General features: G+C 42.4%; 1 protein-coding gene across 4 annotated transcripts in view; it reads left to right on the forward strand.

Moving 5' to 3' along the window:
- Positions 1–15,867, forward strand: part of BFAR (bifunctional apoptosis regulator) — a 30,579-nt gene extending 14,712 nt beyond the window's left edge. For all 4 annotated transcript variants that reach the window (XM_059693221.1, XM_059693220.1, XM_059693224.1 and 1 more), the window contains 5 exons: positions 637–806; positions 3,732–3,876; positions 10,564–10,737; positions 12,482–12,684; positions 14,361–15,867. In XM_059693221.1, the coding sequence (XP_059549204.1) occupies positions 637–806; positions 3,732–3,876; positions 10,564–10,737; positions 12,482–12,684; positions 14,361–14,553 (885 nt within the window). In that variant the 3' untranslated portion in view covers positions 14,554–15,867. The remainder of the gene's footprint in view (positions 1–636; positions 807–3,731; positions 3,877–10,563; positions 10,738–12,481; positions 12,685–14,360) is intronic.
- The last annotated feature ends 1,455 nt before the right edge of the window (positions 15,868–17,322 follow it).

Genomic DNA, 17,322 nt, shown 5'->3' on the forward strand with positions numbered 1-17,322 from the left:
TTAAATAACCTAAATGATTGATGACATAGCTGTTTGTGGTAATTCAGTGCATTCATTGAAATCTGCTGGGTTGTATGAGTCTTTGAGGATGTTGCTTACTCAAGTCAACAACATAATAGTCAGAGCCCAGTAAATGTTAGCTTTCTCTCATTTCATCTTCCTCCCATTTTAGAGATGGGGAAATAGGTGACAGAACTGGAATATGAGACCATGTCTGCCTTTATAAGAGTCATGAGCACAGCCTTTTACTAACTCCCAATGAAAAGACTATTTCCTTTATTTAAGTTCCATGCTATAGAAATCTAAATGTTACAAATTTTTCAATAGAAAAAGCACATGAGTTAGTCCTGTTGGCCAGGTGATGGGATCATGGGTTCGATGTTCCCAGGCACCCTGTGAAGAGTCCCTCCGCTCCTATCTCCGTTCCCTTACGACCCAACAATCAGCAGCGAGTTGAGCCTGCCAAGAGTTGTGCTCCCCCGCTTTCTGGCGCTGGCCTTGCCCTGCTTCTGTGTACAGACTTGGCATAATTCCCTTCTAGCTCAGCCTCTCCCCTTCCCTGCCCCACATTCACATATTTAGAAACTGGCACCTCTAACTTTTCTGTGTCTTAAAATCCCTGTCACTTTTCCCCAGGTGGTCCTGCTCGTGTATCACTGGAGCAGCAGGGAGTCTGAGCATGACCTCCTGGTCCACAAGGCTGTGGCCAAATGGACAGCGGAAGAAGTTGTCCTCTGGCTGGAGCAGCTGGGCCCTTGGGCCTCTCTCTACAGAGACAGGTTTTTAGCTGAAAGAGTAAATGGAAGGTGAGGAGCAAAATCTTTGACACATCACTGACATTTTTTAAAACAGCTTTATTGAGACATATTTACATACCAGAAAATTCACCATCTAAAGTGTATAGTCAGTGGTTGGGGTTTTTTGTTTGTTTGTTTTTTTAATATATCTTATTGATTTTTTACAGAGAGGAAAGGAGAGGGATAGAAAGCTAGAAACATCAATCAGCTGCCTCCTGCACACCCCCACCGGGATGTGCCCGCAACCAAGGTACATGCCCTTGACCGGAATCGAACCTGGGACCCCTCAGTCCACAGGCCGATGCTCTATCCACTGAGCCAAAACAGTTAGGGCAGTCAGTGGTTTCTAATGTATTCAAAGGTATGATAATGTTCTAGTTTTAGAACATTTTCATCACCCCCAAAAAGAAAGCTCAATCCTTGTTTCCCCCATCACTCTGCCCTATGTACCACCATTCTACTTTGCCTATTCAGAGTATTTCATATAAATGGAATTATATAATATGTGGCCTTTTATGTCTGGCTTTTTCATATCATGTTTTAAGGGTTCAGACAAGTTGTAGCATTCATTTTTATGGCTGAATAATATTCCATTATGTAACTACACAACATTTTATGTATCCATTCTTTAGTTGATGGACATTTGGGTTGATTCCAGTCTGGGAACTATTATGAACAATTCCACTGTGATCATTTGTGTACAAGTTTTTGTGTGGACATATATTTCAGTACTCTTGGAGTGCAATTGCTGGGTCATAAGTGTGTGTTTAACTTTTTGAGGAACTGTCAAACTGTTTTAAACTGAAAATACGGTCTACTAAATAGGTCTGTGTCTATATTTACATATTTGTGTACATATACATATAGACAAATGTATGTATATATGCTAGAGCAGTGGTTGCCAACTGGTGGTCCTCAGACCACTGATGGTCCGTGAGGTCCGAAAGGTTGGCGACCGCTGTGCTAGAGTCTATTTAATTGATCTCTACCTAAAAATATTTGGATTATTTCCTTTTTCCTTTTATAGACAGTTTCACACAACATTGTAGCAAGTACCTGGAGGAACGCATTAGTATGAGGAACTGATAAGTTGCTCTGAGGAGGCCTGCTTCTGCCCATCAACAAACCCCTGCCCTTCCAGAGCACTGTCCATCTTTGCTGGGATCCCTCCCTTCCTTGGAGGGACTGTGTAGGGATGTTACTTAGAACACCATGCAGTGCTGAGAGGAGCTGCTTGTTTCAGACTTGGAGTCCACTCACTGTGAGGCTGCCTGACTGTCCCACTTCCCACCCCAGTCACTTTCCTCCCTGAACTGAACTTCCAATATTTGACTCTCTTTTGTGGAAACAGAATGCTCCCACTGTAATTGTCTGGGAGATTTTTTGTGTAAAAGTTAGTGTGCCCCTCCCCCAGCCCAGAATTGTGGTTTTAAAAAAAATTCTAGTTAGCCGAAACCGGTTTGGCTCAGTGGATAGAGCGTCAGCCTGCGGACTGAGGGGTCCCGGGTTCGATTCTGGTCAAGGGCATGTACCTGGGTTGCGGGCACATCCCCGGTGGGGGGTGTGCAGGAGGCAGCTGATCGATGTTTCTCTCTCATCGATGTTTCTAACTCTCTATCTCTCTCCCTTTCTCTCTGTAAAAAAATGAATAAAGCCAAAACCGGTTTGGCTCAGTGGATAGATCGTCGGCCTGTGGACTGAGGGGTCCCGGGTTCGGTTCCGGTCAAGGGCATGTACCTGGGTTGCGGGCATATCCCCAGTGGGAGATGTGCAGGAGGCAGCTGATCGATGTTTCTCTCTCATCGATGTTTCTAGCTCTCTATCTCTCTCCCTTCCTCTCTGTAAAAAAAAAAAAAAAAAAAAAAAAAAAATCAATAAAAATATATATATATAAAAAAATGAATAAAGTATATTAAAAAAAAAATTCTAGTTAATACAACATATCTTTGCATAACTGCCGTTTCTTCCAGAGGACAGATTCCTAAAACAGGAATTGCTGGATCAAAGGGAGTAAACCTCTGCTACTTAAATATTACCAAATTACCCACAAAAGGACATCCGTGCACAGTCCTCCAACAGTGGTGTGGGGCTCACCTGCCAATGCGCAAGGGAGTTTCTAACAGTGAATCACTGTGCCGGTGGATTTGTGTTTTCTGATGAAAGGGAATAGATGAGACAGCTACAATTATTTTTATTAAATCACTACCCCGAAACAACTACTTCTAATGTCATAACGTTTTATTGGCTTTCTTCCCAACTTTTTTTCTATGCACACACAATTTTAAAAAATAGAGCAAGCCCTGACCAGTGTGGCTCAGTTGGTTGGAGCGTCCGTTGTCCCATACACCAGAAAGTGTCAGATTCAATTCCAGGTCAAGGCACATACCCAGGTTGTGGGTTTGATCCCCAGTTGGGGCACCTACAGGAGGCAACCAATCAGTGTTTCTCTCTCACATCGCTGTCTCTCTGTTTCTCTCCCTCTCCCCCCAATCAAATAAATAAATAAATAAATAAATAAAATTGTCCCACTTTTGATGTTTAGAAAAAAGGAAAAATAAAAAACAGAGTAATATGTGAGAGATCAGAGTGCATAGCTGAAAGATCAAAGGTTAGGAGCAAAGCAGGCCTGAGTGTGGCTTGGGTAGGTCACTTTATTTCTCTGAGCCAGTTTTCTCATCCACAAAATGGGCATAAGGCCACTTACCCTACAGAATTGTTAAATGGATCAGTGATGATTTATGAAAGTATTTTCACATAGTCATTGGCAAATAGTAAGCAGTCAATTGTTTGGTGTTATTAATGGTATTTTACTTATTAGGTCTCTTACCTTACCTCAAGGCTAAAGTATTTGTGTTGATACGATGTAACTCTGTGGAAAGTTTCGTTCCAGTACACAACCTCAAAAAAATTCTCCTATCACCCTCTCCACCACAGATTGCTTTTAACTTTAACAGAGGAAGAATTTTCAGGGGCACCGTATACCATAGAAAACAGCAGCCACAGAAGAGCCATCCTCATGGAATTGGAGCGTGTCAAAGCACTAGGCGTGAAGCCCCCCCAAAATCTCTGGGAATATAAGGTGAATTCTTTATTTTTTTTAATTGAAAAAAGTATAGAGAACAACATAAATCCCCTGCATGCCCACTGCTTAAAACATCACAGACGATTGAAGCCCTGCCTCCCACCCTCTCTATAGGTCCCACACTCCTACAGCAAAGCCCTAGGAGCATTGTTCTGTAGGTTTTAACCTTAACCTAAGAGGCGTGAACTGAGCCTGTCCTTCTGCAAGTGGTGTTTATCTCTGTGGCTCCCGTTCATTCGTTTTCTTTGTGGGCAGGTTTCCATTGCACAAGTTTGTGACAATGTATGCATTTTCCTGTTGGTGTACACTGAGATTATTCTCATTTCTGTATTAACTGTATATGTTTATGTGGTATTAACAATTCATGGGCGTGGGGTGGGGGAGTTCATGAAAAATAATGTCTTTTATGGGCTTCTTAAGGGGTAATAATGAAAAAATGTTTGGAAACAATACTTTAGAATAAAGTATTCCCATATATGTTTATGTCTCACCTAAGTTAGGACACAAAGTTATTTTTAGAAGTTAGATTTTTCTAGAAACTATTAGTATGGGAAATTTCAAACATACCCAAAAGCAAGATAAAAAAAACTGCCATCTGTCCATGCCAGGGCCATGTTTATTTCAATAATACCCCCACCTAAAGATTATTTTGAAAATCTGAGATGATTTACCCCTTAAGGAGCCCTTTAAAGACTTGACTTGGGGAGTTGAATACACAATACAATATACAGATGATGTAGTATAGAATTGTACGCCTGAAACCTATATACTTTTATTAACCATTATCACTCCAATAAATACAATTATAAAAGGGGGGGAAAAGAATAAAACAAGATGAAGCCTGAAAAAAAAATAACTAAAATACCACCATTGTACCCTCTAAAATAATTCTCTATATATTATCACTTGTCAGTATTTAAATATCCCACATCATTTTTTCCCCCAGTAGATTTGTTCCAAACAAGGTCCAAACAAAGTCCACTTTTGGTTGTTATGTCTCCTAAGTCTCTTAGTCTATAGGTCCTCCTTCTTGTTTTTGTTACTCTGTATTTATTTGTTGAAGAAACCAAATAACTTGTCCTGTAGTTTTCCCACATCTTGAATTTTGCTGGTTGTCTTTCTGTGTTGTCACCCAATAGGTTCCTTTGTCCCTTACATATCCTGTACTCTAGTAGTTTGATCTAGAACAGCAGTTCTCAACCTGTGAGTCGCGACCCCTTTAGGGGTCGAATGACCCTTTCACAGGGGTTGCCTAACACCATCGGAAAACACATATATATAATTACATATTGTTTTTGTGATTAATCACTATGCTTTAATTATGTTCAATTTGTAACAATGAAATTGGGGGTCACCACAACATGAGGAACTGTATTAAAGGGTCGCGGCATTAGGAAGGTTGAGAACCACTGATGTAGAGCTTGCTTTGGTTTCAGTTTCATATTTGGCAAGACTACCTCATAGGTAATGGTGTTTTCTTCCATTAAGGGGCATATATATAAATGCAAAATGACTGGACAGCGGAACAACCGGTTGCTATGACATGCTTTGACCACCAGGGGGCAGACCCTCAAAGCAGAAGCTGCCCCCAGCCCACAGGCCCTGATTGCCTGATTGGGGCCTGCCAGCCAACCTCTCAGTCTCTCCCCCACAGCCAGCAGGCTCCGAACGCCCAATGGGGAACAGGGAACCAGGGGTGGGTGGCGGTGGACGTGGGTGGCACCAGGCCAAGGTGGGTACAAGTGAGCGGGGCCCGGGTCACCCTACCAGTTGCCCCACACACAGAGGACGACTGGTAGCGGGGGGAGGGGCCAGATGCTGGCAGCTGCAGAAGATCAGCCCTGATCGCAGGCCAGGCCTTGGGACCCTACCCATGCACAAATTTCGTGCATCGGGCCTCTAATAATGTTTATAATGTTCAGTTGTCTCTTTTCTATGGTTACAGCCACTGTGACCATTGATTGTTTAGAATTCAGGGGTCCTCAAACTTTTTAAACAGGGGGCCAGTTCACTGTCCCTCAGACCGTTGGAGGGCCAGACCATAGTTTAAAAAAAAACTATGAACAAATTCCTATGCACACTGCACATATCTTATTTTGAAGTAAAAAAACAAAACGGGAACAAATACAATATTTGTATTTGCATGTGGCCTGCAGGCCGTAGTTTGAGGACCCCTGGTTTAGATTCATTGTTCATTAAGGGTTGCAAAATGGCGATACTATAATTCTCTCATTTCTTTTTCTTTTTTAATCCTCATTAGGGATATCATATTATTGATTTTTTTTATTTTTTATTTTTTGAGGGAGAGAGAGAGAGAGATTCGTTGCCCCAACTGGGACTGAACCAGCAACCTACATATGTCCCTAACCAGGAATCAAACTGAAACCTTTTGTTGTATGGGACGAAGTACCAACCAACTGAGCCACCTGGCCAGAGCTCATTTTTCTTCATTTGTTAGCTGAAATACATCTGGAAAAAAAAGGGGGGGGGGGAATTCCCTCAACAACCATTTTGATTACCCTAAGAACAGTTTAGACCAGAAAGTCAGATTAAGTGTTTGATTCTTTCCCTTTATTTAGCAGTTTCAGAAGAATGATTTGACTCCCTATTAATCTCCAAGGTGACCAATTTCTTTAGGAGCATTAACTGAAGATTTTAACATTCTTGATATGTTTGAATACATTTCAGTAATTATACTAATTGATGCTCATATTGTTCCATCTTTTTTGAGGAGGAGGCCCCTCAAATTATTTTCTGAGTTTGTTTTTTAAATTTAACTTTTGAATTGAAGAATAATGTGCTTGCTAGTGAATCCTTTTAACATGACCTCATTAGTCTTTGATACTTTTCCTTTCTCACTGACAAGATGTTCAAGTTACTCTTATACCTTTCCGTACCCAAATCTGGAATCAGCCATTTCACAAGTTGTTCCTTTTTAAAGTAATCTTTTACTATAGAAAACTTTATGTATAAACAAAAATAGAGGGAAGAGTTTATTCATATGCAAATTCAACATGTATTGACTCATGGGCATTCTTATTTCATCTGTCCCCCTTCACACCCTCCCCACACCCCTAATCCTGAGAATTTATTAAAGCACTAGAGGCCCAGTGCATGAATTTATACACAGGTAGAGTCCCTTGACCTAGCTGGCAATCAGGGCCTCTTGGTGGGGGATGAGGGGGTCGCAGGAGGTTGGCTGTGGGAGCACACTGACCACCAGGGGACAGCTCCTGCATTGAGCATCTGCCCCCTGGTGGTCAGTGCACATCATGATGACTGGTTGACCGAGTGTTAATATGCTTATTTGCCATCCTTACATTTTCTTTGGTGATGTGTCCATTCATATCTTTTGCCCGTTTTGTTTGATTCTTAGTAGCATAAAGTAAGTTGAATTATTTTAGTTACTTTTACAGTCAGGAAAAATATGAGTACACTTCATTGTAGCAAAGTTTACAAAAGTAAATAAAATGAAAATAAATTGCCATAATCCTACCTGAGATTCAGACAGAGTTAACATTGCATTTTGCTCTGTTTTATTCTAGAAAATTTTCTGTGCATAATTTAAACAGTTCGTTTGTGTGTATTCATTCCGCAAATGTTTATTGACAAGTGGTGTGACCCAGGTGCTCCACTAGGAAAAGGATCTCAGCCCTGAACAAGGCCTTGCTTTCATGGTGCAGATACCATTGAGATCAGATTGCTACACATCTTTGAATATTTTTTTCACCTAACATTATTCATGAGCAGTCTCCAAAACTTTTCATATTCATTTTTCAATGGTTAAATATCTACTGGAACTTTATTTTTTTTTTAATTAAATCTTTATTGTTCAGATTATTACATTTGTTCCTTTTTTTCCCCCCCCATAACTCCCCTCCTCCCAGTTCCCGCCCCACCCTCCGCCCTCACTCCCCACCCACTGTCCTCATCCATAGGTGCACGATTTTTGTCCAGTCTCTTCCCACATCTCCCACACCTCTTTCCCCCCCAAGAATAGTCAGTCCATTCCCTTTCTATGTCCCTGATTCTATTATAATCAACAGTTCATTCTGTTCATCAGATTATTTATTCACTTGATTCTTAGATTCACTTGTTAATAGATGCATATTTGTTGTTCATAATTTGTATCTTTACCTTTTTCTTCCTCTTCCTCTTCTTAAAGGATACCTTTCAGCATTTCATATAATCCTGGTTTGGTGGTGATGAACTCCTTTAGCTTTTCCTTATCTGTGAAGCTCTTTATCTGACCTTCAATTCTGAATGATAGCTTTGCTGGATAAAGTAATCTTGGTTGTAGGTTCTTGGTATTCATCACTTTGAATATTTCTTGCCACTCCCTTCTGGCCTGCAAAGTTTCTGTTGAGAAATCAGCTGACAGTCGTATGGGTATTCCCTTGTAGGTAACTGAGTTTCTTTCTCTTGCTGTTTTTAAGATTCTCTCTTTATCTTTTGCTCTTGGCATTTTAATTATGATGTGTCTTGGTGTGGTCCTCTTTGGATTCCTTTTGTTTGGGGTTCTCCGCGCTTCTTGGACCTGTAAGTCCATTTCTTTCACCAGGTGGGGGAAGTTTTCTGTCATTATTTCTTCAAATAGGTTTTCAATATCTTGCTCTCTCTCATCTTCTGGCACCCCTATAATTCTGATGTTGGTACGCTTGAAGCTGTCCCAGAGGCTCCTTACACTATTCTCGCATTTTTGGATTCTTTTTTCATTTTGCTTTTCCGGTTGGGTGTTTTTTGCTTCTTCGCATTTCAAATCATTGACTTGATTCTTGCGCTCCTCTGGTCTGCTGTCGGGCGTCTGTATAATATTCGTTATTTCAGTCTGTGTGTGCTTAATTTCTAGTTGGTTCCCCAATATAAGATCGAGGGTCTTATTAGTTTTCGTGTAGATCTCATTAAGTCTATCGGCAGCTTCTAAACAGTTCTTGAGAGACCTTAAAAGTGTGGTTCTGAACTCTATTTCTTCCATTGACAATTTTGTCCTGTTTCTTTGTCTCCGCATTTTGTTATGCTTCCTTGGTGCACCCCCTAGTGGTCTTTGTTCGCAGTCTTATAGATAAATCTTGATTGTTGTAGCTAATTCCAGGGAGGGTTTGACCTCCAGGCCAAGTGGCTATGAGAATCAGCTGTGTCAGCAGTGAGAGAACTTCTGTCCTCTAGGGAGGTGCTAATCTAGCCTTTGCCTGAGGCTATCCGGCAAATGCCTCTGTGCAGGGCTTGGGCGGGGCGGGTCGCACAGGATCAACAGGGTGGGCCGGAGAGAGCAGTTATGGCGGCTCTCAGTCCTGTCCCCTGGGGCTCTGCCTCTCTGAGTCCCAGCACCCGCTGCAAAGCTCGGAGAGAAAGCTGCACTCGCTCTGACCGAAGCCAGACAGTCCCGCTTCTCCCGTTTGAGTCTGGGTCCCTAAAGGCTCGCCCGGATCTGGTGCTCAGAGTCTGCGACTCCCTCCCGATTGAAAACAACAACCGCGCCCTCCGCCGCCAGCCCGCTCCGCGCACTCCGCACCTCAGAATTTGACTTCAGCACTGCGCCTCCTCTGAGTGTTACTGGAACTTTATTACTTAGGTTGCATATTTTATTTTTTCTCTGTCACACACAATGCAATGCTAAGCATTTTGTACATAAGACCTTCACTTCAGACTATGTTTGTTAAGTAGTGCCTACTAATAAATTGGTTAAATTAAAACATTTTTTTAAAAATATATTTTATTGATTTTTTTACAGAGAGGAAGGGAGAGAGATAGAGAGTTAGAAACATCGATGAGAGAGAAACATCAATTAGCTGCCTCCTGCACATCTCCCACTGGGGATGTGCCCGCAACCCAGGTACATGCCCTTGACCGGAATCGAACCCGGGACCCTTCAGTCCGCAGGCCGACGCTCTATCCACTGAGCCAAACCGGTTTCGGCTAAATTAAAACATTTTTAAGAGTGATGCACTTTGCCCTGGCCGGTTTGGCTCAGTGGATACAGCATCGGCCTGAAGACTGAAGGGTCCCAGGTTCGATTCCCGTCAAGGGTACTTGCCCGGGTTGCCAGCTCAATCCCCTGTAGGGAGCATGTGGGAGGCAGCCGATCCATGATTCTCTCTAATCATTGATGTTTCTATCTCTCTCTCTCTCCCTCTTCCTTCCTCTCTGAAATCAATAAAAAAGATTTATTTTTTTTTTTTTAAAAAGAGTGATGCACTTTGGCCCTTGCTCTTTGGCTCAGTAGATAGAGGGACTGAAGGGTCTAAGGTTCAATTCCGGTCAAGGGCACATGCCCAGGTTGTGGGCTTATTTTCCAGTAGGGGACATGCAAGAGGCAGCTGACCAATGATTCTCTCATCATTGATGTTTCTATCTCTCTCTCTCTAACTCCCTTCCTCTCTGAAATCAATAAAATATATATATTTTTTAAAAGAGTGATACATTTTGCAGAATTGCTTTCTAAAAAGGTTGTGTTCTACTAGTAGTACCTCGGAGTATGTGTCTCATCCCCCCTCCCTTCCCTAGCTGTGGAGAGAGGTTGGGTCTTTATATAACGTAGCCTCTTCTCTCCATTCATTCATTCATTGTTTATGCAAACCACGCAAAAAATGGCTGATGGCAAGGGGCGTGAGGTTGCAGACAGAGCATTGGTGGGGACTGGCTGCCATGGTTGTACCATGACCTTGTGCTCACTATTTTCTGCAGGCTGTGAACCCAGGCAGGTCCCTGTTCCTGCTGTATGCCCTCAGGAGTTCCCCCAGACTTGGTCTGCTGTACCTCTACCTGTTTGACTACACAGACACCTTCCTACCCTTCATCCACACCATCTGTCCTCTGCAAGAAGACAGCTCTGAGGAGGACATCTTCACCAAACTTCTGGTAGGTCTGCAGTGCCTTGAATGAAATTATCCTACCATTTCTCAGTGTGGTGCAGAACTGGAGACATGGCTGTAGCTTGTCATGAAGAGTAAACAACTTCAGCTTTCATTTGGATTTTGCAAGGAGATCCCCTGCAAAAGAAAATAAAGAAGGGACTTTTGCCCTGGCTGGTTTGGCTAAGTGGTGGGAGCATAAGCCCATGAGAACCAAAGGGTCGAGGGCTCAATTCCCAGACAAGGGCACCTACGTTGCAGGCTTGATCCAGGGTCAGGGTGCCTGCAGGAACAACCAATAGATGTGACTCTCTCAGATCAATGTTTTCTTTCTCTCTCTCCTCCACATCCCTCCCCTCCACTCTCTCTAAAAAATTAATGGAAAAAAGTAACTTTGGGTGAGGATTTTTTAAAAAAGGACCTTTTCCACCCCAAGAAGCCTATTTTGTTTCCCATATTGCATAGCAAGAGGGGCTACCCTCTGGACTTGAAATGTTTAGCGGGGAAAACCAGCATTTCTTTTATTATACAAGATAGGATAGGTCCAGATTGCCCGAGGGTTAGATTTGTGAGTCTGCTAGCTTGGTAATCTGTCTTTCAATAGGTTCCCCAAAGGATGAATGATTACTTGTGTTACCACAGACAGGGGTAGTATTTGTCCTATTGGCCATAACAGTAAGGCAGCGTCCAGCTCACTGATGGGAGTGAGTCCTCTTCTAACCTGAAATGGTTGCCCATCATGGCTCTGGTTTCTTCAGCTTGACCCATGGATCCTTCAGAGTTATTGGTGGATCCCATTGACTAGGTGATTTCTTCTGTCTAGTTGGTTTTTTGAGGGTATGTTGTCCTTTGCATTGCTGCTCTTGGGGAAATCCCTCTGATCTGTTTACATCAAAAAGTCACATGGATATAGGAATTGTCATTTATGATCCACACCCACAAATTGTTGAAATAGAATTCCTAAATCTCCTAATATCCTTTTTAAAACATTTTAGGCAAGTCTCCTACCTGACTTCAGCCTTGGATATCGTTCAAAGCCTGCTGATGAGCCCCTTTGCACAATGTTTCTCTACCCACTTTCCAGCTGTTACCTGCCCTTGCTGGAGTGGAGCTTAGAAACCCATCTGACCTTTCCATTTTAACAAGCCCCAGCAACCCCTGCCTGTGCATCAGGCTAACTTGTTTCTTGGAATGCTCATTGCACAGTCTTACTGAACTTCCATTAATTTCTGGATGCCTATGAATTATTTAAATACTTTTGTTAATTATACACTAATATCTTTAATCAAAGTTTTTATTTTCCCAAAAATTATTTTTCCAAGGTTTGTGTTAAATTTTTCCATGACTTGTTAACTTTCTACCACAGCTAAGATGTTGAATTTAGGAAACTGAGGTACACATGTAGTGATGATGAAATTATAAAACTGGTTAATTTCAATTTATATCAACCCCATTTTTTATAACTCATGATTAGAATTTTTTGCTTCTGAACTTCTAGAATTATGTAACAAGCATCTCAGTTCAACCTCTTTGGTAATATTTAGGCAATGTAAGATTAATGATTACAAGGTGAGTTGATGGAAATTTCATTTTAGATGGTTTGGGTGTGTGTGTGTGTGTGTGTGTGTGTGTGTGTGTGTGTGTTTGTTTTAATAAATGTAAAACTCACTGGAATAACTACAATATTATATTTTGTATAAAAGTCAATCTTCATAATTTTTTGTATTTTTATTTGTGTGTTATTTTTAAAGGATCTTAGAGAGCCCACATGGAAGCAGTGGAGAGAATTCCTTGTCAAGTACTCCTTCCTTCCGTACCAGCTGATTGCTGAATTTGCTTGGGACTGGCTGGAAGTCCATTATTGGACGTCTCGGTTTCTCATCGTCAATGCCATGTTACTGTCGGTTCTGGAATTATTCTCCTTTTGGAGGATCTGGTCAAGAAGTGAACTGAAGTAAGTGTGTTTTTACATTAGATATGGTTGGAGCAATGGGGACTGGAAAAGATGTCTAAAGTATTACTTAGACACAAAGACTCCTCGTGTTCTGGTTTTGAAACACCTACTTAAGCAGCAAAAGGAAAAGTGACTTTGTGGTAGCAGGGTGGAGAGGTTTTCATGGTGCTCATTGTTAGTGTTTCTCCATATATCTTATCCCATGTACCCTACCATATAATTCCTGGGAGTGGAGGCTGTACATGAAAGATTTTAATAATTAGGGGATAAACAAGTGGGAAAATGAAGGTGCTTTATTTAAAAAAACAATTATCGTAAAGCATAAAGAGATCTGGTGAGAAATCCTGTGGGCATGAGTTCTAATCCTGCTCTGCTGCCACTGGAACAGTAATAAGGGCTTTGGATTAATGCGTAAAATGAGAATTGGACTAGACAGTCACTGACTTAGTACTCTTGGTTGCAAGTGAAGTGACAGAAACCAATCTAAATTGGCTTTCCTAAAAAGCGAAATACCCAGTTAAGGCTTCCCACATAGCTGAATGCAGAGACCTAAATGCTACCATCCGAACTGACTGTCTCCCTTTTGCAACTCTGCTCTTTCCTGTTCAGCCTTAGGCAGCTCTCTTTAAGTGGGGGCCTTGGGTCACTCCAGGCGTAGATGGGAGCAGCTTAGCACCTTGTGGAAGGAGAGCACTTCTTTCCCTATAGTACTCATGAGTCTCAGGGCTCACGTGCCTTTACTCTGATTGGCCCAGCCTGGGTCACGTGCTCACCTGAACCCATCACTTGGTGCAGGGGTATATGGGGCTCTCCTTGTCCAGGCTCAGAGCATGTACTCATCTCCCCACCAGGGGCTTCAGCCACACCCAGACCACATGGAAAAGAATACGGGAGGGAGGCACCCCAAAGGAAAACATAGAAGGTGTTGTTAGAAGAAAGGGAATGGCTGCTTGTCAGACAGAAGTATCCTTGAACTCTGAAATACCCTATATAACTCACAAGTCTTGGCTTCATCAATAAGGAGCAGCCTTATAAATAATTCTGAGAACCTGATAAGAATCTCCCTCATTTATTTCAATTCAATGAACTCCTTTCTTCATGTACAGTTAATTGAGCCCCTTCTCTGCCCCTGGCTTTCTTCTCGGCACTGCAGATTTTTTGGTAACGAAGACAGTCTTTACTCTGAAAGTCTACAGCCTCGCAGAGAAAATATGTATATTAAATACATACAAATGAGACACAGCGATGAAGCAAGTGGAGTTGGGGCTGAAACGGGGATGCCTCACCTGGTGTAGATAGTGCCCTGGGGAAGCACCGTCTAGAGCAGGGGTGGGCAAACTTTTTGACTCGAGGGCCACAGTGGGTTCTTAAACTGGACCGGAGGGCCGGAACAAAAGCATGGATGGAGTGTTTGTGTGAACTAATATAAATTCAAAGTAAACATCATTACATAAAAGTGTACGGTCTCTAGACTCTCTAGACTGTGTCCTGGGAGTTGAAGATGGATTAGTCAGGCAACGCTGTGTCTCAGGCAGTGGGGACAGAAAACAAGGTCTCTGCAGCCAGGCCACCTACCTGACTCTGCACTAGGAGACAGCCAAAGCCTGAGCACTGTGGTGGTGTCTTTAGAATTGCCAGCACTATTCCACCTCTCAAATGCTTCTCTTCTTTTTCAGGACTGTGCCTCAGAGGATGTGGAGCCATTTTTGGAAAGTATCAACACAGGGGCTTTTTGTGGCCATGTTCTGGCCCCTCATTCCTCAGTTTGTTTGCAACTGTTTATTTTACTGGGCCCTGTACTTTAACCCAATTATTAACATTGATCTTGTGGTCAAGGAAGTCCGACGGCTGGAAACCCAAGTTTTTTGAGTGGGCTGCCCACGCTCTGAGGGACTCCTCCAGCCTCCCTGACGTCTGAGCTTTGATGCTTGAGTGAAGAGGGGTTGGGAGCGCACAACTACCTATTTTCTTTCCCTAGTAAACAAGGTGCTGCTTTCTCTGTCAAAACCTACAACCAGGTCCTCTCTCCCTCTGCCTTGGTCATTGTGGCAGCAGGGACTGACATCCCAGAGCTGGGCCGGCACAGCAGCACCTCCCACCTGGCCTCCTTGCCCACAGGAACTTGGGAGGCCCCGTCCACTACAGCTTGCAAGGAACCAGGGTCCTCAGAGGATGTGGTGTGGGCGACATCAGAAGGCTGCCACATCAGGAGTCCTAACCTCAGTGACTGACAAAAGCTCCCAGAGCAAGTTGGAGTTCTGAGACTCAGCCCAGGATCCGGCTTATTGGGGCCAGGCCTGTCCTCTAAGTCAAGTTTAGGAAAATGGGAGAAGACTTTGTCATAGGCATAGACAGTTGCACTCAAAAAAATACAGAGGAAAAACCAAAATCCAGTAGACAATTGTTTTATTGAAGAGTTGCTAAGAAGTTGAAGAGTTAAATATCTAAAAGATGCAGTTTGAGACTAGAATGATGGTTACACTCATCCTGTTTCTACTAATCATTGAAAGTTTGGATCCCTTTCTCTGAATGGGGGGATTGAGTGGGATGTCAGGGTAACAGAGGTGGGATATCAGGCTGTGCTGCCTCAGTGCCACTTAGAATTGCCTTGGCACTGGCCAGGTGGCTTGGTTGGAGCGTCATCCTGTACACCAGAAGGTTGCAGATTCGAGTCCCAGTCTGGGCCTGAATAGGAGGCAACCAATCAATGTTTTGCTCACATTGATGTTTCTCTCCCTTCTCTAAAATCAGTTTAAAAAAAATTTTTTTTAAAGCATATCCTTGGGTGAGGATTTAAAAAATGGTTTTGTTTTGGGGTTTGCTTTGTTTTTGGATAATTTAACCCAAAATCCAGGAGAGTCCTTTTGTTTAATGAAGCATTTTACACATTGACCTCACACTGTATAATCTCTATCATCTTGTTCTGATGTATAAAACAGCAAGTGTAATTACACCAAGTGCTGTAATTGTAAATATGAATGAGATAAACTATGCCTCTTATTTCATTCTAATGTGATCCATGATGGGCCTCGCAGAGATAAATTTGCATCCAAAGGGTTTCTTTGTGACTCCATGAAACATTCATTAATCCTTTGTATCTTTGAAGATTTCACTCAAACTTTGCATCTGAAAGTTTAAAAAATTACTTGAAATAAAAATAAAATATTTTTTATAAAGACAAAACTTCTGTAGAAAAAAATTGTTGAGAAAACATGAAGATCTGAATTGCTCAGTACAACCTACTAGTCATGCTGAAGTCTCCCTGCCTGATGGGAACATTGAGCCAAGGAGTCACCCTAAAGTATCTTAAGTGAAAGGAGAGAAAATGTTTTCTTCCTCCTGTGTTTGCTCATCAGGCCCCAGGATTCCCTGACTTTACCTGCTTAACACCCATGACTTGCCAGAGACACGCGGCACTGCAAGCTTGGGGACAGTGCAGTATTTTCACATCCCTGGTCTCCTGCCTTGAGGGGTTACTATTCTTTCCAGACAAAGAGATGGAGACTGGGTGGCACTAGTGGAGCAGGACCCAGGCTGGACTACCGATTGCCCGACTCCTAGACCGGTGTCCCCCACCCACTCCCCACATTCTGCTTCAAAGAGGGTGCCATCCACATCTGTTCAGGGGAGAGCAAAGGAGACCTGGCCTAGAGCAAATGGGCTGGGCTGGACTGTCACTAATTGTCAGCAGGAGGGACAAGTACTTCAGAGCCAGGGCCACAGCTGCCTCTCCTCCATCAGACCTTCTCAATCAGCAGGTTTACATGCATCAACAGAGGGTGTCCATTTAAAATATTCAGACCCTTTGGTGTAAGAATTCCATTTCTGCAAATCTGAGTTAAGGGATAATGAAAAGGGGCAGTGGGATTTGGCAGATTTATTCAAAGAATCGCCAACACATGAATAATTGCTCAAAATAGGAAATCACCAATACTCTAAAGTTAGCAATTTATAAACTGGCATGTAATACCTATTTAAAATGGGATTTCCAGCCCTGGCCAGTTTTGTTCTGTGGTTAGAGCGTTGGCCTGCGACTGAAGGGTTGTGGGTTCGATCCTGGTCAAGGGCACATAACTCAGTTGCAAGCTTGATCCCCAACACATGTGGGAGGCAACCAATCAATGTGTCTTTCACATCGATGTTTTTCTGTGTCTCTCCCCCTCCCTTCCATTCTCTAAAAAATCAATGGGGGAAAAAATACTTTCTCGGGTGAAATTAACAACAAAAATGGAGTTCCCAAATATTTTTTAATGACATGGAAAAAAGCTTATGAAAAACAAGAGTTTTAACTACATTTTAAAGAATAGTTTGTTGATTTTTAGAGAGAGGAAGGGAGAGAGAAACAGAGATCAAGCCCACAACCTGGGGATGTGCTCTGACCAGGACCTGAACCAGCAAATTTCCATGCATGGAATGATCCCCAACTAACTGAGCCACACCAGCCAGGACTCAACTACAGTTTTTTAAATTACAGGAAAGACTGATGGACAACCAACTAAAATGCTAAAAGTGGTTATTACGGTTTGTGGGAAATGGGATCATTTCTTTTCTCCTTTATATTTCTCTGTATTTGCCTTTTTAAAAAAGCAGTGAGTATATACTACTTTTGTAATCAGAAAATAAATTTTAGTAAAGGTG

This window comes from Myotis daubentonii, chromosome 4, assembly GCF_963259705.1.
Source record: "Myotis daubentonii chromosome 4, mMyoDau2.1, whole genome shotgun sequence".
Lineage (NCBI taxonomy): Eukaryota > Metazoa > Chordata > Mammalia > Chiroptera > Vespertilionidae > Myotis > Myotis daubentonii.